Source organism: Brassica napus, chromosome A9, assembly GCF_020379485.1.
Source record: "Brassica napus cultivar Da-Ae chromosome A9, Da-Ae, whole genome shotgun sequence".
NCBI classification, from domain to species: domain Eukaryota; kingdom Viridiplantae; phylum Streptophyta; class Magnoliopsida; order Brassicales; family Brassicaceae; genus Brassica; species Brassica napus.
Genome location: NC_063442.1, coordinates 36011535 through 36035201, shown reverse-complemented (window position 1 = coordinate 36035201; position 23667 = coordinate 36011535). Strand labels below are relative to the sequence as shown.

The window sequence follows — 23667 nt, the reverse complement described above, 5'->3', positions numbered from 1 at the left end:
AATGCATACCGTGCCGAGTAACTCGGCAACATACTTTACTTCAAACCACATTTTTTTCTGAATACCAAACTCTCTAGTTTGTAGACACCTGTGATAGATATATATTTTATAAACCCTTTCTTCCATGCCACGATTAAATCTGCATCGTTTCAAAACTTTTTTCTTCTCGAGATATGTATCAGTCCAAGTTTCTATATCTTTCTTGATTTTACTCGTCTTTAACTATTTGAGCAGCAAAGCAAACTAGCAATGTTACTCTAAAACTTTTGACAAAGTGATACTATTTATATAAAATACTAATCATGTGGGTCAAATGTATGAGATATTATAAGAAACTAGTATAATTGAGTAAAAAATAACAAGGGTAGATATGATATAAATTGACATTTGATACGTGCCATTTTCCTACTGGGATCTTCGAGCACATTCAAAAGCTGACGTGGGCATCTTATTTTGGCGGGGACACGCTACCACTCATTTAATGACACGTACGTAACTTTTATTACCGAGAGACACGTGTTACTTGTAGCTTGGTCCACAAGCATTATCCCATTTTCGTGGTAGGTCCCGTATTGCCGACACTCCTTGCACTAAGATAATTCTTTTTTCCCATTTCCTTTTTTCCATTTCAAAAGAAAAAATCAAGAGAAATTGATCTATTGCAATGTGAAAGTTTCATAAAATTATTCTTATAAATAAAAAGACTACCCACTGATTAAAGTTCCCTTTTAATTTTAAAGATCTCTAAAGATGCTCTTGAATAAATAAAAAATATTGAATCGAATTAGGTTAAAAGTGTGTAAAATTAGGCTTAATTTAAATCAATTAATTTTCCACCAAATTTAATTAGTTAATCAATCTCTTGCTAAAATATCTAAGAGAACACGTCTTTGAAAAATATTAATGTAGTCGCTTATTTACTGGACGAACGTAGCTTTCATGCAATAGACTCTTACACTTGTTAATATTTCACCTCTCATCTAAACAATTCGTTACACAAAATGATTAAGCCATAATCATTGATTATTTATTCTTCCTTGCCTTGGTGTCCTTCTTTCATCGTCTAATTAGTATCATCAAGAGCTCAGCTTCTAATCACACAGTCCAGTATACTACTAGCTAGCCACAACTCTGATGTTGACTTTGTACAGTCAAGATAGCTCATCAACAGAGATCACCACCACGACTACCGATGCTTCCGATAGCCGGGACGAGACTCCACCGTCTGAGACCGTCGTGAGAGATATTCACGCTATGACGACCACCGAGCTTCCACGTCCACAGCAAAGAGGAGGACACTTGTCTCCGACGAGGTCTGTGAACTTTAGCGACGGAGCTTCTTCTGCCGGAGAGAACTTCACCACGGTGAGCAGAGAGTTCAACGCTCTAGTCATCGCAGGCTCTTCCATGGACAACAACAACAACAGCAACGGGAACAACCAATCCATAAGTCATCGTGACGTCATAAACGAGCTGACTAGGATCAGTGAAGATGAAGACGGTGGTGGTGGTGATCAGCATCATCAGGTGCCTGAAGAAGATACAAACCCGTGGGCGATCGTACCGGACGGTTATGATAACCGGGCCGGTTCGGAGAATATTGTGACCACGACTTCATCAAGTGGTCAGAATCGGATGGTGACGGCTGCCTCGGTGCAGAGGGTGAAGAGGGATGAGGTGGAAGCAAAGATAACGGCGTGGCAGACGGCGAAGCTGGCTAAGATTAATAATAGGTTTAAGAGACAAGAGGCTTTTATTAACGGTTGGTTAAATGAGCAGGTCCATAAAGCTAACTCTTGGATGAAGAAAATCGAGGTTTGTTTATAGTAGATCGCATTAGTTAACTAGTTATGTTAAGTTTATGTACAACACTAGTTAATATTGATTTCTTAACATATTATTTTGAGATTATATAGATTATAGTCTTGTAACCCCGTGTGTACGTTAAAATATATTTCAAAGGAATAAGGTTTTAAACTTATATATTATTTTTATGAACGTTTGTCACACATATATTAGAAAAGTGTTTTAAAGCGTTTAATGACAATATGTATGTTGTAATGTTGATGATGATTGGCTGCAGAGGAAGTTGGAAGAAAGGAGAGCAAAGGCGATGGAGAAAACACAGAACAAAGTGGCCAAAGCTCAGAGGAAGGCGGAGGAGAGGAGAGCGATGGCGGAAGCAAAAAGAGGAACGGAGGTTGCTAGGGTTCTTGAAGTCTCTAATCTCATGAGAGCCGTGGGAAGACCTCCGGCCAAACGTTCATTTTTCTCTATCTCCTAGCTAAGCGACGTTTCATTCCATCTCCAAGTATTTCTTTTTCTTGTGTATAATAATATATATGCTACAAACGTACCATATTCTACTGGGAATCAATGTGTATAAATAGAATGTAATATCTATTGTATGTTTTCCACATAAGATAGCAATACATGTATAGGTTTGTCATTCCAAAACTAGAGCACTACAAGTTGGGCGAATTTTTTAATCAAACTCTGAGATGCCTGGTTAGAATAAATTGTAACTAGATTAGGATGATTATTCTTTTATACTTTTATACTTTCATACCTATCCTATTATACTTTATGAAAATTGAAATGTAATAGTGTGAAATGTTAAATGTGAACTAAATGATCTCTTTTCAGAGTTCTCATTTGTGTTTCTTGCTCATCTGGTCTTCTACCATAATTCATTAATGGGTCTAGAAAGCCTTTCAATGTTTTTGGGTCAGAGAGAGCTTTGATGGGCAACATGCAAAAGTCTTTAGCAATGAAATAATGATGGAAGGTTTTCTAGAAAACAAAGATAAATCTCTTAAGTTGATTGCCTAATATATTTTTAATGATAATTGACCTTTTTGTGTTAATGTAACTATGTAAGTAAACAAATTAAAGAAATCATTATCTTGGTAAGAAACTAGGATTAACAGAAACACTCGTGTGAATATGAAAGGATTAAGTAAGGTTCATCACTATCATTGATCTTTGGATCTCAAATAAATCTAAACACATTTTGACAAAGTCTCGTCCTCTCGCTTTCTCGTTTCATACTCCACTGACTTTGCTTTTTAATAGTATTTTCGTAATATAGTCTTAACTTGTAAGGAAGTTTCCCGTACTAACACCTTTCTATAGCTTTTGCTTCTTCTAAGAAAAATAGCAAATTCTCATATCAATAATCAAGAATGTCCACAGTTGAAAAAACCAAAAATAAAATTCTAGTAATATATTTGATTTGGCATATTTTCAGTTATGCTGTTAGTAAGGATGGCAATAATAAATTATTGTTAGAGCATGTACAACGGTAAAAAATGTGCAATCCTTAGTCAAAATCCTTAATGCTTTTTGATTAAAAAAATATTAAAAGAGGAAGGTAAAGTTAAGAATGATCCTTAATTAAGGATTTAAACACCTTAGTCCTTAGTGACGTGGCAGAGCTTGTGATGAAATCAATTGTGATCTACCATCTATCTATCTAGATAACGAAGAATCTGAAAAAACTAGAAACCGTCAGATCGGAGAATCTGGAGTGTGGTGGTGACTTACCGGATATACCAGCGGTGCAGTAGACGAGAGCGAAGGTCAACACAGTGATGTAAAGGAAGAGAAACGTGGCGATGAACTCGGCGATTCCGGCTCTCCAGAAGGACCACGAAGCAAGCTCGTCGGGCTCGAACAACGGCGCAGAAGCTCATACATCTCCGAGCTCTGTTCGCCGTCTTCAGTTAATAATCCTCACCGATCGCTTTCACCGGAACTCTCGCATAAGGTATATCTCCCTCTCCTACCCCGACTCGTACCACAAGTCATTGATTGCCTCGTTCATATGTCAATTTAAGAGATCCATATCGAGAATCCTGTCTCTGAATTCTTATTTCTGATAGATTCATACTGAGCATCCTTCAAGACTCCAAATTTGATTTAGTCTTTGCTTTTTGAAAATTGAAGCTGACTGTTTGATTTGGCTAAGATTGTAGAGAAGTTTTGACTCATGCTTTAGTGATGTATAGCTTCTTCTTTTTTGTGTGTTGTGATGATTTTTTCTCATTGGTTAACAGAGAGACATAAAAGGATGAGTGGGTTTAGAGCATTCAAAGCACAGGTGCCCATTCAATGGAGCGAGAGCTTGTACATAACCTTAGTGAGAGGTCTCCCTGGAACCAGGAAGCTTCACAGGCGTACACTCGAGGCTATGGGACTCCGCAGATGCCATCGCACTGTTTTGCACTCTAACACTTCTTCCATTAGAGGAATGATTCAACAGGTTTTGCTTATGCTTATGCTTTTTTTTGGTCTCACTTTGTTACATGTCATGTTCTTCTCTCAAGCGTGATACTAACTTCAAACGAGTTTCTTTTGGTGAGCAGGTCAAAAGGATGGTTGTTGTTGAGCCGGAGGAGATGTTCAAAGCTCGCAAAGAAGCAAGCCAACCACAAAGCTCTCCGCCCTCCGTTTGTTGTCAGTCATTCAATCCCTGCAACAGGCTCATCCAACATGTCTTGAGTATTTCAGAGGATGCTAATAAGAAATGTTGGTATCAATGGGTTTGGTGCCTCTATATTTTTGTATACGCTGGATACTTGTGTATGTTTGCTCTCATTTTGTCATATCCTAAGGATTTCAAATTAGAAAACACCATTGGAGATACAATTTTGATTAAGATCCTTAACTATTCAAATTAAAAAAAAAATAGTTTAATAATGTTAAGGACTCCAATGGTGGTAACACCATTGGAGATGCTCTTAGTTGCGTGACTTGGGTCCGACGAAAGAGTCAAAGCGCCTAGTTTGACCGTAATAATAGAAAAAAAAAAAAGAGAACAAAAAGAAATAAAGAAGACGGCTATTATTATTTACAATTATTACCTTCCTCAGTTCAGCTAAAACGTGATACAGACTCGCGTTTTTATTTATTTTTCTCTGTTAAGAGTTTTATATTTACCAGTGATTTCGATTTCACATTATTGGAAAGTGGAAACACATTCTTGAAGTTAATAACTTTTATAAGTAAAGAAATTTTTTTAAAAAAACACAGAAAGAAATAAAAAAGATTTATCATTTTTTTCAACAGAAAGAAAGAAATTTGAAAAAAGGAAAAACAAAATACAGAAAATATATAAAATAAATAAAAAAAAATCAAGACAGAATAGGGAGGAAGATTCTGTAGAATAGGGAGGAAGATTCTGTTGACTTTCCTTCCATCATGTCTGTAAATTATTTTCATGATTTTCAGACAAAACATAAAAACAAGAAAAATATTTTGACGTTGATTCGATCCATCTTCTTTGATTTTCACGCGTTTATGATCTTCTTCTCCTCCCTCCATTCCCACATATATATCCGTCTCATCCACGTATTTTCATTCCAAGTAACCATCCTTTGATCTTCCCCATTATCTTGGAATCACCTCGTGAATCTATACCCAATTAAGTTCCCTCGATCTCTCGAGCTACAACCGTTTTGACTTGATCCGTCATTGTTGAAGCCATGGGTAATTGTTGCGGCTCTGCGGGATCGTTAGCCAATAACGATAACAACAAGCCCACAAAAGGAAGGAAGAAGCAAAACCCTTTCTCCATCGACTACGGTCTCCACCACGGCAATAACAACGGAGGAGTAAAGGTAAAACCTCTCAAGCTTATCGTGCTAACGGATCCAACAGGACGCGAGATCTCGCAGAAATACAAGCTGGGGAGAGAGCTAGGCCGTGGAGAGTTCGGTGTCACGTACCTATGCACCGACAAAGAGACCGAAGAGGTCTTCGCGTGTAAGTCGATTCTGAAGAAGAAGCTGAGGACGGCTGTGGATATAGAGGATGTTAGGAGAGAAGTTGAGATCATGAGGCATATGCCTGAGCATCCCAATGTTGTTACTTTGAAGGAGACTTATGAGGATGAGATTGCTGTTCATTTGGTTATGGAGCTTTGTGAAGGTGGGGAGTTGTTTGATAGGATTGTGGCGAGAGGGCATTACACTGAGAGAGCTGCTGCTGTTGTGACTAAGACCATCATGGAAGTTGTTCAGGTTCGTCACGATTTAGCGTTTTTGTCTTTCTCTTGATATGTTTGCAGAATTGAAATGACTATATGTTATTGGATTTGAAGTCTAGAAGCGGCCATGATTGCGTGTGATTGGTGTATAGTTTGAGCTCTCACGTGCTGCCATTTTCACTGGTTCTAGTGTTAGGACATTATTGCAATGTTAATGGTAGCATTGCTTGAAGGGTACTAATTGTTCGCAGGGCGATTTATGGAATTGAAATAGTTACGAACTAAAGCTAAATGATCAATAAATATAATATTCTTAATTAGTTTGGGGCCGAACTGTCTATACATACAAACTACTTAAACTTTGGGACAAGACGAATGTTTTGTATCGTCATCCCAGGACCGGCATTGGTTGTTTGCTGCCTGGGAGACGATTTTATGTGTGTATTTGGATTATTCTTTTCAAAAATGTGAGATTAATGGGTTTCCATGTGATCACTGCAGGTGTGTCATAAACATGGGGTAATGCACAGGGACCTGAAACCTGAGAACTTCTTATTTGCAAACAAGAAGGAGACTGCACCTCTTAAGGCCATTGATTTTGGTCTCTCTGTCTTCTTCAAACCAGGTATTGTGTTCTGTTTTTCTTTTTTGCTTTCTTTTTACTACTCCTTTGATGTATAGCAACAATCTTAAACTCACACCATTGTCTTTCTATTGCAGGCGAGAGGTTCAACGAGATCGTTGGGAGTCCGTACTACATGGCTCCTGAGGTGCTAAAACGAAACTATGGGCCAGAGGTTGACATTTGGAGTGCAGGTGTTATTCTTTACATACTTCTCTGTGGTGTCCCTCCTTTCTGGGCAGGTTAGTCTATATTCACATCATCTAGTAACAAATGTGACTTTAAGGATCATAAGAGTAATCAAGTTTGTTTATAAACATTTTCAGAAACTGAACAAGGAGTTGCACTAGCAATTATTCGATCTCAACTGAACTTCAGAAGGGATCCATGGCCTAAGGTTTCTGAAAACGCAAAAGACCTTATCAGGAAAATGCTTGATCCTGACCAAAAACGTCGTCTCACAGCTCAGCAAGTGCTAGGTATATAGTTTTATGGTTTCTAGTGATGCTTATGTTGTCCTTAGGACCAGCATTGAGATTTTAGAGGCCATAAACATTTATCTAATGATGCTTATGTTGTCTATATATATATTTTTTTTCTCTTAAAATTTTGGAGACCATGGCCAATGTTTCACTAGACTATGCTCAGAACCGGCCATAGTTGTCATATGGAATCTGAGAAAGATAAAAGAGTATTAACTAGTCTTTCTTCGTTTTGCGCAGATCATCCGTGGTTACAAAATGCAAAGACAGCTCCCAATGTGTCATTAGGTGAAACAGTAAGGGCAAGGCTGAAGCAGTTCACAGTCATGAACAAGCTCAAGAAACGAGCACTCAGGGTTATTGCTGAGCATTTATCAGATGAAGAAGCTTCTGGTATAAGAGAAGGGTTCCAAATCATGGACACCAACCAAAGAGGGAAGATAAACATTGACGAGCTAAAAATAGGGTTGCAAAAACTTGGCCATGCTGTTCCTCAAGATGATTTACAGATTCTTATGGACGCTGTAAGTTTTTTTTTATTATCATTACTTTACTATGTAGGCTTTGAAGTTATATACGCAGTGCACTGAGCTTGGAGTGTTTTTCCTTTTTTGTAGGGAGATATTGATAAAGATGGATACTTGGACTGTGACGAGTTCATTGCCATATCAGTGCATCTCAGGAAAATGGGCAATGATGAGCATCTCAAGAAAGCGTTTGCATTCTTTGATCAAGACAACAACGGGTATATTGAAATAGAAGAGTTAAGGGAAGCTTTGTCTGATGAAGTTGGTACAAGTGAAGAGGTTGTTGAAGCCATTATCCGTGATGTTGATACCGATAAGGTTGGTTAGCCTCATCTTTATAGTCTCATAAAGTCCGAGAAACAAAAAAAAACTATAATGGAAGAATAACTAAACATGATCAACCTCTTCTTTTTGTAGGATGGAAGAATAAGTTATGAAGAATTTGCGACAATGATGAAAACAGGAACAGATTGGAGAAAAGCTTCTAGGCAGTACTCAAGGGAACGGTTTAATAGTATCAGTCAAAAACTGATGCAAGATGCATCGTTGCATGTCAATAGCGAGGCAATATGAGAGAGTGTGAATATGTGAGAATCATCATTGGAAGATTGGATCAAAATGATGCAAATATTTCTTCATTTCTTTATATTTTTTTGGGTTTTTAGTTACACTACGATTTTAAGTATATTAGGCATCCAATAGTATAACGAATTGTGTTTTTATTCTGGCTGACAAGCAAAGCGTGCATGCATGGATCAAAGAGAGCTATAGAGTAGTGTGGCCTCTGTAGATATTTTGTATAATTGTATGGGGTTAAAGAAGATCAAAGAAGATCATCAGTTTTTCTTGTGATAATCTGTAATTTCTATAGCAATTCAAGAATTATATGCGAAACTGAATTTGTTTTTCTTCTTTTTTTTTTTTGCGAATCCAGAAGATGTAGAGAGCCTTTTATCATTTATACTCTTACGCAGATTCTTATATAAGTATGTTCAGACACATAAAGCATATGACTTGGTAAAATTTTGACAATGAGAGTTTATGTCACAACCGACAGGATGAGAAAATTCGAATAAAAAATCGAAAGTCTGATTATTATTATTTTTTGTGGAAGAAAATGAAAAGAAAGAGAGCAGAGCAAATCATGCGCATTTTCTTTTTTAAGATCAACTTTGTGTCGTTTTTTGTCAGAATCTGTTAAAAATGTGTGTAATCCTTTTTAAAGAAACTAAATATAAAAGACCATACCATATACGGAATTATCATTAGTTCACAAAAATCAGTATCAACACACAGTAACACGTTCATCTCTGCAATAAGGCTAGTATAACACTTGCTTCAAGCCACAAGATATATATAGCCAATTCTAAGGCCATATTACTCATATATAATGTTAGTTTTATGAATTTATCAAATAGTTAACAAGTTTGACTCTTGTTTCGATCCTTTTCTTCTCCAACATACTTATCTATTTTAAACACATTCAATATTTTAAACACTTTTGTATTATATAAAAAGCCATTTAATTTCAACCTTTGGGAGCGGCACTGCACAATAATGTCGTTGGCTTATCGACAATCTAATCTAACATACTATTACTATGTCGTCGATATTATCGTCATCCTGCATACAAACACCAATCATGTTTTGATGAATACCTGAGTAAAAAAGTACCTTCTTGTTTTATCATAAACGTAAAAGCAGTTCCATTGGTTAAGAAACCCAATATAATTAAGTTTGATTATTTTCAAAAGAGTTAAGCCCTTGGTAAAAAAAACACTTGTATAATGGGTATTTAGAAAATTAAGTTCTAAAAAATCATTTTGAGAAAATATCTCTTTCTCCTTTTCAGCTTTTTTCTACATATTTTTATGAATCATTGAAAATCTCACCGCCATCCCAATGTGTTGTTTATAGCATTCAGAAGTACCATCGCTTGTGTGTGTTGTCCTTCACTCCTTCACAATCACAAAAATATAAACAAAAAGGCAATTAAACTCGCATCATCGCTTCTTAGTTAAAACGTCTAATAAAAGTTCACGTCGTCTGAAGAAAAAGAACAAAACATCCACGTCGTAGTAGTCTTATCGACACGGGAGACTTGCGTGGCCATTTTGTTTTTTTACCAATTTGTTACAAATTATTAAAACAATCAATCATGCAAAAGGTGTGAGGATGAGCGGTATTCGAACGATACACATGTCTGATGTGGACCTTGTAGTAAGATAACAATAAGCTGTGGAAGGATACTAATCATGATTACAGAGTTAAACATTAAAGTAATGATACGTATATAAATTATATACATGCAGCCAACAAAATTAATAATCGTATCACAATGATGAAAAGTCGAAAGTGAAAGGGATCTAGACAATGACATGTTGAACTGATCAATGCGATGGGATTAGATCTTTCCCCATTTGATGAACTCGAGCTTACGTGCCTGGGACCTACTTGCGCCGTTTGCTTACAAAAACAAAAAAGCTACAATACATTATCGACTCGTGTATTTTCTTTTTGTTGTTTTTGGGGGAAAGTATATCTTAATTCGAATTTAATGCAATTATTAGGAATGAATGAACATTATAAATACCACTCCTACTTGATTGTGATTTAATTTACTCGCTTTCGTTTTTGTATTTAGGTAGGTTTAATGAGTTGCTCAAAAAAGAAGAAGGTAGGTTTAAATTAATTAATAGGCTTGGGTCGGATTCAGATATCCGGGAAATTCAGGGTACCTGGATCCGGATTCGTGGTTTCCGGATATCCGGATTCGGATATCCGTCCCGATATTCTATTACCTACGGATATCCGGATCAGGATCCGTAAAAATAATTAAAAATAATATATTTTTTAAAAGTACTAATTTTTTTAATATAATACATAAATTAAATATTTATAAATATATTTATATATGTCTATAATATTGTAAAAACTAAAATATAATATTAAAATATTAATTCATGTATAAATATTAATGAAATTCAAAAATTTAATGTGTTTTAAAAATACGAATCCGGATCCGGATATCCCGACCTAAAAATTAAGATATCCGGATTTGGATTCGGTTTGGACGGATCCAAGATTTTACTATCCGGATTCGGATCCAGACACCCCGAATATCCTATTTTCGGAGCGGATCCGGAGCAGATCTCAGATCGAATCCGGATCTCGGATAATAAGTCCCATGCCTAGGTTTAATGATAAAAATCGACTCTTCAATATATTCTTTTTGTTCCTAAATATAGGATGTTCCAAAAAAAAATTGATGTTCCAATATATAAGATGTTTTCAATTTTCTAGATAATTTTTACTTTATTAAAATTTGTGTAACCAATCATATTTAATAATCTATTTTCTAATTGGTTGAATACAATTATTTTATAGTTTTAATGATACTTTCTAGACAAAAAAAATATTTTTTTTAATATGTGTGTTTTTTCCCTAAACATCTTATATTTAAGAACAGAGAGAGTAACAAATTTTACGTAGGCAAATGTTTTTTTAATCCAATCAGTTCTAGAGTAAATGTACTTAGTGCTAAATACTTCATCCGTTTCGATTTAATTATCGTTGTAGTGAAAAAAATTTGTTTCAAAATAATCGGCGTTTTAGAGTTTCAACACAAAATTTATTAACAAATTCTTTTCATTTTATTTGTCTATTGGTTGAAATATGGTTAGGTGTATAGGTAATTGTATTTTTATTTTGTAAAAATATAAAATCATATGTTTTCTTAATATATGTGCATAACCCTAAAATTTAATCTATTAAAACATAGTCTTATTTTTTATCTACTGTTAAGAAGTCATACTAGGACCATCTAAAAAATTTACATATTTTATTATTTACATTAATAATAAAACAAATATAAATATAAAATTATTTTTAAATATAGCAAATTTTGTTGAGAAAGAATCTAACAAAATCCTACCAACCTTCTAAGTATTTTTATAAAATAACGCTTAATTAATTTCGTAAATACTAATATAACTTTATAATTCAATGTTAATTAAAAAATTATTATAAAACAAGAAAATAAATTTCTATACTATTTTATATATTTTTTAATTATATTATGTATTATATTAAAATAGAAGTACTATATGAATCAAATATGGGTAAAATTATCTATTTTATTTTTTAAAATAGTTTCATTTAAATAAATTATCACTCATCATCAAAATGTGTTAAAATTCGTAAACTATATTATATTTTTTATAAAAATAAATTTATAAACATAAATTCATTAACATTGGTTAAACTTTTATATCTACAACTACATATTATTTTATTCTTTTATTTTGAAACTCTCAAAAATATATTGTTTAAAAATAATAGTCTACAAAAATATAATAGTTTATAACTAAAAATATGTTATTAGAAAACTATGAAATTTTAATTATTCATTCAAAATATTAATGACAAATCAAATTTTAATTATAAATTTAATATTTATATTAATTATAGACATATTCTGAGAGATGTATAAAAATCTTACCGAAATTAAAATTATTTATATAAAATAATGTATTAATTTAGTAACAAAACAATTTCAAAAATCATATAATCTCCCACCTCAAATATGTTTGTGTAATTTTCCAAACAATTTTGACAAAATATAAAATTTAAAAAATAAGTACGCAAACTTAAAATGATAATGTTTTAAATTTTTCAAAAAGTATAATCATAGATAATAAAGAATAACTTCTTGAAATGTAACACGGAAAAATAAACTATGTTATAAAAATTAAAGTAATCTAATATTTTGAAGTCTTAATTTAATAACAAAAAAAACTTAATATCATAACATCCAAAAAATATTCTATATCAATAAAATTTACTAAAATAATATGATGGATGCTACCATGTATACAATTTACTAAAATAATAGGTTTATGTTCACAATATATAACACTAAAATTAAAATTATACACTTAAAATGTTTATAATAAATCAAAAGTATACATTCATAACATGAAAAATATCCGCATGAATGTGCGGATCAAAATCTAGTGACAATTAAAATAAAACAGAGGGAATAGTAAATTTTTATTTAAAAAATAAATACAGGCGCAAGCTTAAAATACTTACTGACTAATATCATAAATAACTGGATTGATTATTACACAATCTAATCTATTAAAACTGAAGTACAATTTAAATTTTACCCTTAAATTTACACAATATTTACAGTCTAATGCCACTGAAAAATTAAATAAACCTATGTTTAAATAGTGATTGTCTTTTTCAAATATTAAATAATTTCTTTAAATAAATAGATCTAACAAAGTTATCTCAAGAATAAGGTATATATACTATAACTTCCCTCCCTCCCCCTCTACATTTCTCTTCAAATTCATCTATAGAAAGAGACAAACTTATTATACGTAAATCCTTACCCTTTAGCTGATTTTACCTACACCAAACAAACGTAAGGTTATATATTAACTTAATGAATACTTCAATTCATATAGTAAAATAATCTAACAATCAAATCAAATCACAACCACTAAATAATAAACAATAAACACAATATTTGATATTTAACTATAAAATCTCAACCTTTCCTAATTCATTGGTTCAAAATAACATTCAATAAACATAATAGCTATCTTATTAAAGCCAAAGTACAAAACAATATTTTACTAAATTTAAATATTTTCTTATAATTTTCATTTTCATTTTTCGTTTTCTAACATATTCTAACCAATTCATTTTTTGTATTTTTAAAATAATTCGACAACATGTATAACAAAATAAATTACCTTATTTTAAAGTGTTTTATTATATTTTTTACTATTCTTAACTACTACATTCGGGTACTTATTTAGGTACGGATTATTATTTTTGGGTATCAGTTTTTTTTTTGAATTTTGAAAATAAACCTCACTCGAATATTATAAATTTTTGGATGGATTTCGAATCGAGTCTATCGAATCTGGATGAATCCGGTTCTGATAAATAGAAACAAAAAATATCCAAATAACCAATGTATCTGAAATAGGTTTGAATATTTTTACCAAAAAAATCTTATTACCAGATTCGGTCCGTATTTTTTTTAATACATTTAGTTATGTGGAGTCATATCCAAAATATATAACAATAATTATAAAAAACAAATATCAATATATAAAAACGTAAGAACCAATACTCGCGCAGACGCATATACCTAGACCAAAGTTTTTAAATCTAGTTTTCCACATAATTATGGTTTTGTTTCGAGAAAAAACTCAAATCTCAAAGAAATATGTTGTAGCACATGTTTAGATCTCGTCTATCATTACACCACAACTATGTGGACCGTGGGCAGATATTCGTGACTCACAGTATCAATTGTATTGTTTTCGTTATCCCTTATATATTAATTGGGAAATATTACAACTTTTAAGTGTAACCATGTGTAATCACCAGAATGAAATTCAGAATCTTTAGAAAATATGTTGGTCCAATTAAGTATATATTATATTTTTCATTAAACTAATCATAAAATTAATTAAAGTATACATTTAATATTTTCTTTCTTTCTTTAAGACCTACACCTAACTGCATTATCCGAACTGTCCTATGAAAATCAACGACTGTTCAGATTTATTTGCACCATGTTAAAGATAAATTTTATATAAATTTATAACCGCTTATCCTAGTTAATAATAAACTATAAAGTGAAAATTTGATACCGTGGGTCACGGACATAGACCTTAATAAGAAAGGCTTTTGGAAATATAGTCTAGAATAACACGAACTGTAGTAATAAAACCTCATAACTATATACCTGTCGATATTTATTGGCATCAGTCACTTGATTCAAAATTTGACCTAAGCAATTAACGAATGCTTATGTATCCATACCACCGATGACCGATCATGGAACTACGTAAACATATCATACCTTTTTTTTTGTTCAACCCCCAGAGCCAGAGCCGTACTCACCCTTGTTGAAAAAAGGCAATTGCCTTGGATTCTCATTTTTCATTTAAAATTTAAGGCCCTATTTTTATTAAATATACATTCACTTAGGTTTTTATGGAATGCATAACTACAAATTTTATGAAATATTGTTAGAAGTGATTATGTTCATGTATATATTCCATATAAATATATGTTTCTTTACATCCTTTACAAAAAAAATATTTTAGATTTCATTTATCGATTTTGTTGTATGCACTCTTATGATTTTCTGCATTTTGTTCTTAATTCATTAATTTAAAATTTAGTTCATATTTTTATAAATATAACTATATGATTTATATGAGTTACAGTAGGATTGAGAAATTTACAAAATATACTTAAAATCTGAAAGTTCAGTATAAAACAAAAAAATGAAATATGATAATTAATACTTATAATAGTATTTTAGACACCAAATATCAGAAAATAATTATAGAAAATGAATTTTTTACTGCTAACATTTTAACCTTTCTATAATTATTTTATTTTGATTTTTTGTAAAGAGTTATTCTTGCCTTAGGCTCCTCAAATGGTAGGCACGGCACTGTCAACCCAGGGTACGACGTAAACATATCATACTCTTCAACGATATAATATCGTAAGCGTTATTATTATTATCATATATCGGGTTGTCGTTCCCTGTATTATCCATAAGAAACATTTGTGTCTGTTCGTACAAAAGAGCAGTCAAGTGAACAAACTCGGTTCAAAACGAGTCGTCAAGTGTTGACCACACATACACACGTAGTTCCGGGTAAGTGGATAAGGATTGTGAAATCAAGTGGGTACGAGCTACGGTCCGTATCTCAGTGACGTTGTTAGATGTGCTCCGTAAATGAGTCAAAATAAACCACTTGTATTATCTTCTCAATTATCGAAATAAAACGACTTTGTATAATTAACATATTAACATGTGTTTTTGATCGGAAATTGATAGACTTGGGCGGTGTTGGTCGTCGTTTTGTTGAAAATATTTTATACATGTAACGGTAGAAGTAATTTATTTTGAATATTTTTGAAGTATTGCCATAGTTTTCAGACCAAAGCCACGCCGAAGAGATTCTATTAAAATTATATCTACAGACTAAACGATACATTTTTATAAATTTTACTAGGAACATGTATTTTAAGAATCATAATTTTCATATATCTAAAATAAAAGAGAAAATTAATTTAACTGAATATATATCTTTTTTTTTTGTCAACCAACTGAATTTATATTTTTAAGACATATATAGATAGATGTTTGGATAGGAAAGAACGATATGTTTGTAGCATTTTCGATAGAAAATATCTTACATATTTTTTTGAACAACAGAAAATAAAATTTTAAGTAAAAAAAGATATTGTCAGGATAAATTATATTAAAGATTGGAATTTGTGAACTCGAGACACCTGACCTGACTGCCCACCTGACCTGACTGCCGCCCATGTGGTATAAAACCACTGAACCAGACTCGTGACGTGACTTAGTCCATAAGATTTTCAAACTGATCAGTAATATTGCAAAAATATGTCATCGCATACGAGTGTAAAAATATCGAAAATATTAATTAAAGATCTACTTATAGACGAACCGGTGATTATATATGTATGTATATTACTGGCATTCCCATAAGACACGCGATTCAAGTAGTAAAAAATATTTTAAAAGACGCGTATAGAACAACGTTACACGATTTCTTGTACATTTGGGCATCGTTATATGATTATGTGCGAGTGAACGATTAGTTACTATTTATAGTTTCGTAATAAGATTTGATTCGATATTTAATATGATTCTTTTACACAGCTATGACAACCATGATTTTCAACATTTCAGATTTTCATCTTAACTGACGTCTAGCAAAATTATTTTCTATTTATATAGTTTGAAAATTCGTAAAATTGTAATGAGCTTTTATTTTAATTATATCAAAATATAATTATTTTCATTTTTATGAATATTATTTTGTTTTGTTTAGCTTAGAGATAAGCAGGAAATAATTAGGTACTTTTGCGCTGCTAATTTATAAAAATTATCTTAAAAAAAATCAAAATTTAAAAGAAAATGTTATCTACCGGTGTATTAAATCAGTGGTTTAGCACAAATAATTGGGTTGTTATATGACTTATATCCCTAGTTCAATTCTTGCTGATACAGATGTTTTATACGATGTCATAAAGTATTAGCAATGGTTGATCATGGAATTAAGTAGAGATTAGGGCGAACCCAAACTTTTCCTGTTAAAAATATATAGTAAAAATAGGTTTTAAATAGCGCAGTAAGTAATAACAATTTAAATATTTTTAAAATGAGTTGTCTCTGATTCAGCAATAAGAAAATATCATGATTTTTCTAGTCAATTTATCTACATCCACAGGAAAAGTAACATGACACGTGGCAACATCCTGACGGCTCTTCCCACATATATAAACCGTGTGTTCTCCGCCACCACTTTCATTCATTCATCAACAAAGCAAAAAAACGTTTTCGATTCTTGTAAACCAGCTTCGTATCTCTCTATCCATTAATTTGACGGAGCCACCACTTCTGTGGCGGCGACTCCGTGTTATTACTTTATCTCCTTGTCAGCGACATTTTAGCTTCTGCATAGGGCTGAGTTTATCTCTTGCCTTTTTTTTGTATCCTTCAGTTCGATACGAACGAGAAGCAATCCTGTAAGTATTTCGTTTGATCGTATGTTGCTCCCTAAGGCTTAGGTTTTGAATAGTGGTTCCAGAAGAAACTTAAATGAGAGATCTGAATCTTAGTTTCATAAATCTATTTTGGGAAACCTTTACTTAAATCAGATTCTGTTCTGAATTAAATAATACAACACAAATCTCAGAGCATGATTTTGAACGAGACCGAAACTTAGTAGCTACTTGCAATGTTTTATGTATTCGCTTTATATGAGATTATTGATTAGGCGGTGGTTTAAATCTAGTTCTCAGGAGTTCACAAGGCTCTTAATACGTTTTAATGTTTTTTAACACTGGTTAATTATGCTAATAGAATTTGATTTTGAGCGATTTTTTATTATTTTAATAAAAATTCTGTGTAGGCAAATAAGTCTTGCCTAGGCTATTTAGACCGATTTTTGGAAGACTTACTATTTATATCCTGAAAAATCCTGTTTTATTGTTTTTGTATAAGACTGGAGAGTACTGGTCCAAGGAACGTTTCCTTATGTTGGTTTTTCTATGTTGTGGTTGTTTGAAAGTTTGAAACAGTTTGGTCCTGAGACGATGACGATCACTTCAAACATCTCTGTCCAAAACGACAACCTTGTTGTCCAAGGGAAGACTATCCTCACCAAAATCCCCGACAACATTATCCTCACTCCGGTCACCGGTGCCGGATCAGATTCCGGAGCTTTTATAGGCGCAACATTTGAACAGAGCAAGAGTCTCCATGTGTTCCCCATCGGTGTCTTGGAGTAAGTTACCAAACTTTTTTTTTGGTTTTCTATCTGTAACTGAAGCAGTTAGTGTCTTCTTTAAGCTTATGGTTTGTGGAATCTTTGCAGGGGTCTTCGGTTTATGTGCTGTTTCCGGTTTAAACTATGGTGGATGACTCAGAGAATGGGAACCTGTGGAAAAGACATTCCTTTGGAGACGCAGTTCATGTTACTTGAGAGTAAAGATGAGGTTAACGGAGATGATGCTCCCACTGTTTATACCGTCTTCCTCCCTCTACTTGAAGGCCAGTTCAGAGCTGTTTTGCAAGGAAATGAGAAGAACGAGATTGAGATTTGTCTTGAGAGTGGTAAGTCACAGCTAGTTTCACAGTTGTTACATAGATAGTGGATAGTTCCAGAGCTGAGAAACTGATGTTTTGTTTTGGCAGGTGATAAGGCGGTGGAAACTAGCCAAGGAACACATCTTGTTTATGTTCATGCTGGAACCAATCCCTTTGAAGTTATCACTCAATCCGTAAAGTATGTTTGGAGAATAAACCTAAGTGTTATGATTTATTTAGAGTTAATGTGTGCGTGTGCTAAGATATGGTAATCTTCTTGTTATGTCTCAGGGCTGCAGAGAGACACATGCAGACGTTTCATCACCGTGAGAAGAAGAAGGTTAGTAAACATTATATGGTTCTTCTTGTCATAGAGAAAGAGCTTACTTTGATTTGGATATGATTTTCTCATGTTCGTCATCTCTGTTGTTTCAGCTGCCTTCTTTCGTAGACTGGTTTGGATGGTGTACATGGGACGCGTTCTACACAGACGTGACTGCCGAGGGCGTTGATGAGGGCCTTAGAAGGTATGGAAAAAGCAGAGCCACTTATTGTTAATGTTGATTGGGTCTCTGATGGATTTTTGTTTATTGCAGTCTTTCAGAAGGTGGAACTCCACCAAGGTTTCTGATCATAGATGACGGTTGGCAACAAATAGAAAACAAAGAGAAAGATTCAAACTGCGTTGTCCAGGAAGGAGCACAGTAAGTTCTCTTGCTCTTTTTTTTTTTATGTAGATGGAGCATCTTAAGTATGTTATGAAGCCATGATTGTCTGAAAGATCTTTAGTGGGGTCTAAATCTCTTAAATCAAGTAATACTATTAGTTCAAATCCACAAGTTTGTCTATTTTTTTTTGTATATCTGTTTTGTATAATTCATCAAAATAATTCAATAATTAAATCTAAAAATCAAATCTCTAATATAAACTTAATAGATATAATTGATTTGGTGTGGTTAACAAGTGTTTCTGCCTTGTTATACAGGTTTGCTACTAGGCTTGTTGGTATAAAGGAGAACGCAAAGTTTCAGAAGAATGATCCTAAGGACACGCAAGTATCAGGGCTTAAGAGTGTGGTTGACAATGCCAAGCAGCGCCACAATGTGAAGTATGTCTCTCTAATTTCTAACATTTTGATTTTCATACGTGACAATAAGATCTGCGTACTTATAAGGCTTTTGACTCTTTTATTTTACAGACAAGTTTATGCGTGGCACGCTTTAGCTGGCTACTGGGGCGGAGTTAAACCCGCTGCTTCTGGTATGGAACACTACGACAGTGCACTAGCATACCCAGTTCAGTCCCCAGGTGTCTTAGGGAACCAACCAGATATAGTCATGGACAGCCTCGCTGTTCATGGACTCGGTCTTGTCAACCCCAAGAAAGTGTTCAACTTCTACAACGAGCTGCACTCCTACCTAGCTTCATGTGGTATAGATGGAGTCAAAGTTGATGTCCAGAACATCATCGAAACTCTCGGTGCTGGTCTTGGTGGGAGAGTTTCTCTCACTCGCAGCTACCACCAGGCGTTAGAAGCTTCCATTGCTAGGAACTTTAAAGATAATGGGTGCATTTCTTGCATGTGTCACAACACGGATGGGCTATACAGCGCGAAACAGACTGCTATTGTTAGGGCATCTGATGATTACTATCCGAGAGATCCTGCTTCTCACACTATACATATAGCATCGGTTGCTTACAATACTCTTTTCCTTGGAGAGTTCATGCAACCTGACTGGGACATGTTCCATGTAAGTAAAGAAAAATGCTTTCTGTCTTTATAAAACATAATAGTTCATGCAAATGGTTATACTTAATGTTGCATAGTGTGGTTTCGGAACGACAATATTAATTTCCGGGGGTTTCAACTAATAATATTACATGATGTGGTTTCGGGCTTAGAGGATTACTAGTTTCGGTCCTAAAACTTCTAGTATTAAAAAAAATGCTTACAATTAATGTTTTGTTGTTATCAGAGTTTACACCCAACTGCAGAGTACCATGCTGCGGCGCGTGCAGTAGGTGGATGTGCAATCTATGTCAGGTAAAAAAACCTTCCCCACATCATTTATTTTGATTCTTGTTTTAATGTTTGATCCGAAGTTTTAACTGGAGATGTGTTTTGTCATGTTACATGAGCAGTGATAAGCCAGGCAACCACAACTTTGATCTATTGAGGAAGCTGGTTCTTCCTGATGGCTCAGTTCTTCGTGCTCGGCTTCCGGGTAGACCTACACGTGACTGCCTATTCGCTGACCCAGCTAGAGATGGAACCAGCTTGCTCAAGATCTGGAACATGAATAAGTTTACTGGTATAGTTGGTGTATTCAACTGTCAAGGTGCTGGTTGGTGCAAGGACACGAAGAAGAACAGGATTCATGACACTTCTCCTGGTACACTCACGGGTTTGGTCCGGGCGGAGGATGCTGATCTTATCTCTGAAGTGGCTGGTCCAGATTGGAGTGGAGATTCAATAGTCTACGCGTACAAATCAGGTAAAAAAAGATTTCCACAGGCGAGACAAAATCTCGAACATTACAGATCAATGCTTATAAACATGAGCTTGGTTTTGATTTACAGGGGAGCTGGTTAGACTACCAAAGGGTGCCTCCATCCCACTCACTCTCAAGGTTCTTGAATATGAACTCTTCCACATCTCTCCTCTAAAGGTAAATATAGTACTTTTCAAAGTATATTCTTGGCCGGTTTTGGATACAACCGAATGAAACATTCTATTAGACATAAGTTGTGTAGTCTCTAAATTGTCAAATTTTATTTAATCAAATTTTAATTTAAAATTAACCTAAAATACTAATGGCCTCTTAAATCTCATATCCGTCCCTGAGTGTATCACTACAGACTTTGATTGTTAACATGCATTAAATTCGGTTAAACAGGAAATCACTGCAAGCATCTCATTCGCACCTATTGGACTCCTGGACATGTTCAACTCAAGTGGAGCTATCCAGTCCATGGAGATCAATACCGTGACAGACGATAAACCTGAGGTCTCTTCTTCTTCAGTGGTCAGCGAAAACCGTTCTCCAACAGCTCTGATATCTCTAGGTGTTAGAGGTTGTGGTCGTTTTGGGGCTTACTCTTCTCAGCGTCCACTGAGATGCGCTGTTGATGGTACCGAGACTGTATTCAACTATGATGCGGAGGTTGGGCTTGTGACGTTGAATCTGCCTGTGACAAGGGAAGAAATGTTCAGATGGCGTGTTGAGATTCTTGTGTAAGCGGGAGAAGCTTGGTTTACTTGGTGGCTCGGCTTATTATTCTTTTTATTACCATTTAGCTATTCAACATGTTGTATTGTTGTTATAGATGTTTTGTAGTAGTAGCCTAGTAGTATTTTCGCTTGTAATAAATGTAATCTCGTTATGTCTCTGTCGTTCTTTTGTTTCAAAATAAAATGGTCACGAATAATTAATTTTAGAATTGTTGGTGCATTCGTTACATCATTCATCTCGTAAAAATTCATGAACTCATCTATGTTCGGTAAACATAGCTATTCACAATAAATAATATGCATGTTACGTATATAGTGCAATACATACTAAATATCGATGACGATTTACTGCACCATATTTAATTATTTATACATCTATATTCATAGACAAATTCAGTCGGTAAACAAAACCTCATTTGTGAAAGACACAAAATAGGTTTAAAGCATTTCATGATTTACAAATGCATTAAGGTTATCTATAAAGTGAAACGAAACTTAAGGAGTTGTTCGGAAATATTATCTGTAGTCCCAAAGCATTCAACTTCAAATTCTACATTATTTGCTATCATTTTCAGTTTCTGAATGTTTCTTTTCTCTTTTATCAACACCAAGTAATTAAAATATAATGAGTAAAACACATACATTGAAATATTGACATCCACGAAAGCGATGAGCAAGTTGAACCTTAACCTATAATTAAGAAAAATACAAGACAGTAGATTCAGAGAAGGAAGCAACCCAATTACGGCAAGGTTATAACAACGACTAGACAAATTTACAAAACTAATATCGGCCATATTTTTAGGTCTCGCAAGCAAACTTCGCAAGCACATATACATTTGTATTAGTCAAATGGTAATTTATTAAAAAGTAGATTCTTGTATGCACGGGATAGTTACGTTATCTTTTGTGGTTGTTAATCGATAAGAAAATATGTATGGACATCAACTCTTTGTAGTTGTTCTTGATGTACTTATTATGTTACTTGAAGCCGTAATGATTACAGTAAATACTAAAACTATATAATCATTGCATTTTGTCGAACCAAAATTTTGAAACAAGGTGGCTGGATAGTGGATACGTATATATCTAACTAACCACATTAATTAGGCGATCCAATATGAATTTTATGTGTAAACCAAATACAGATCACAATGAACAACTAATCTATTACATACGAGATGTTAGAGACTAGATTATAGTTAATCAAGTGTTTTTTCAGACGGTAAGCTGGTCTCAAGCTTCCACGTTGAATCTTGAAAATAATAGTGATTCCCTTTCGCACAAAAAAATAATAATAATAATAATAGTGATTCTAAAAAAATTAATTATAATTTAGCTCTTGAAATGTTTTCGAAGTCAAAAGGTATAGTTTAGTGATGAATATTATATTTATAGAGTAATCAACCATACAAAATTATGAGATTGGTGATGAATTTTAGTCTTATATTTCGGGCAACTTTTCAAATAGCTTTTTTAAATTTTTGTCACAAAAATAGCACTGAAGAATGAAAATGCTCAAAATAACCTTTTTTAAAAAAAATTAATATATATATATATTTTAAATTTGAAATCATATCCCCAAAACTTCACCCCTTAATTCTAAACTCTAAGTCTAAATTAGTTAATTCTAGGGTAAAAATAGATTTTTACTTTTTAATAAAACTTATTTTGATTATTTTCTTCGTTGAAGTCTATTTTTGTGACAAAAATTATAAAAAAAAACTATCCTATGAAATTTTTTTATATTATTTTTCATCATTTGGGACATTTTTATATTAAAACATTTGGCGCTTTTGATTTGAATGCAAAACGTGTTCCCAAGTACTTTATTAAATTGTTAATTGACTTTCCAACAAATAATATAGTGTTCGCATGCACAATTTGAATAAATCGTTATTTTGACATACTTTCGCTCATAAAATTAGGCATTTCAAGTGCCGTTTACGTATTTACATTATATTTTCAGTTTGGTATTTTTACACATTATACATTGACGGTTGATTGAGATAATCCAAGCTTTCAAATTGGAGAACTTAAGGAATTTACTTTTGAGTACCATATATGTCAACATTCTGAAATATTTGGCAAAATTACCAGATTCACCAGATGCTAAAATTCAAATGTATTTTTTACTGAT

General features: G+C 33.4%; 3 protein-coding genes and 1 pseudogene across 4 annotated transcripts; all 4 read left to right on the top strand.

Annotated features, from left to right (window-relative positions):
• The first annotated feature begins 891 nt into the window (after window positions 1-891).
• On the top strand, window positions 892-2449 carry LOC106368205 (remorin 4.1-like). The gene is made up of 2 exons (XM_013808115.3): window positions 892-1815; window positions 2084-2449. Exons 1-2 carry the CDS (start codon window positions 1135-1137, stop codon window positions 2282-2284), a joined length of 882 nt encoding a protein of 293 aa, XP_013663569.2. The 5' UTR covers window positions 892-1134; the 3' UTR covers window positions 2285-2449.
• An 865-nt stretch (window positions 2450-3314) lies between these two features.
• On the top strand, window positions 3315-4607 carry LOC106351551 (annotated as a pseudogene).
• Window positions 4608-5243: 636 nt separating this feature from the next.
• LOC106368206 (calcium-dependent protein kinase 32) lies at window positions 5244-8519 on the top strand. The gene is made up of 7 exons (XM_013808116.3): window positions 5244-6023; window positions 6491-6614; window positions 6710-6853; window positions 6938-7090; window positions 7334-7617; window positions 7711-7938; window positions 8038-8519. Exons 1-7 carry the CDS (start codon window positions 5487-5489, stop codon window positions 8191-8193), a joined length of 1626 nt encoding a protein of 541 aa, XP_013663570.1. The 5' UTR covers window positions 5244-5486; the 3' UTR covers window positions 8194-8519.
• An 8468-nt stretch (window positions 8520-16987) lies between these two features.
• LOC106451567 (probable galactinol--sucrose galactosyltransferase 2) lies at window positions 16988-21736 on the top strand. Of its 2 annotated transcripts, none has more exons than XM_013893511.3 (13): window positions 16988-17232; window positions 17778-17993; window positions 18084-18322; window positions 18404-18494; window positions 18587-18635; window positions 18731-18822; window positions 18892-18999; window positions 19281-19403; window positions 19494-20046; window positions 20272-20339; window positions 20438-20790; window positions 20876-20964; window positions 21193-21736. In XM_013893511.3, exons 2-13 carry the CDS (start codon window positions 17803-17805, stop codon window positions 21532-21534), a joined length of 2298 nt encoding a protein of 765 aa, XP_013748965.1. In that variant the 5' UTR covers window positions 16988-17232; window positions 17778-17802; the 3' UTR covers window positions 21535-21736. The 2 variants fall into 2 exon arrangements, with proteins under 2 accessions (XP_013748965.1, XP_013748966.1); XM_013893512.3 differs by having other exon boundaries at window positions 16989-17232; window positions 17788-17993.
• The last annotated feature ends 1931 nt before the right edge of the window (window positions 21737-23667 follow it).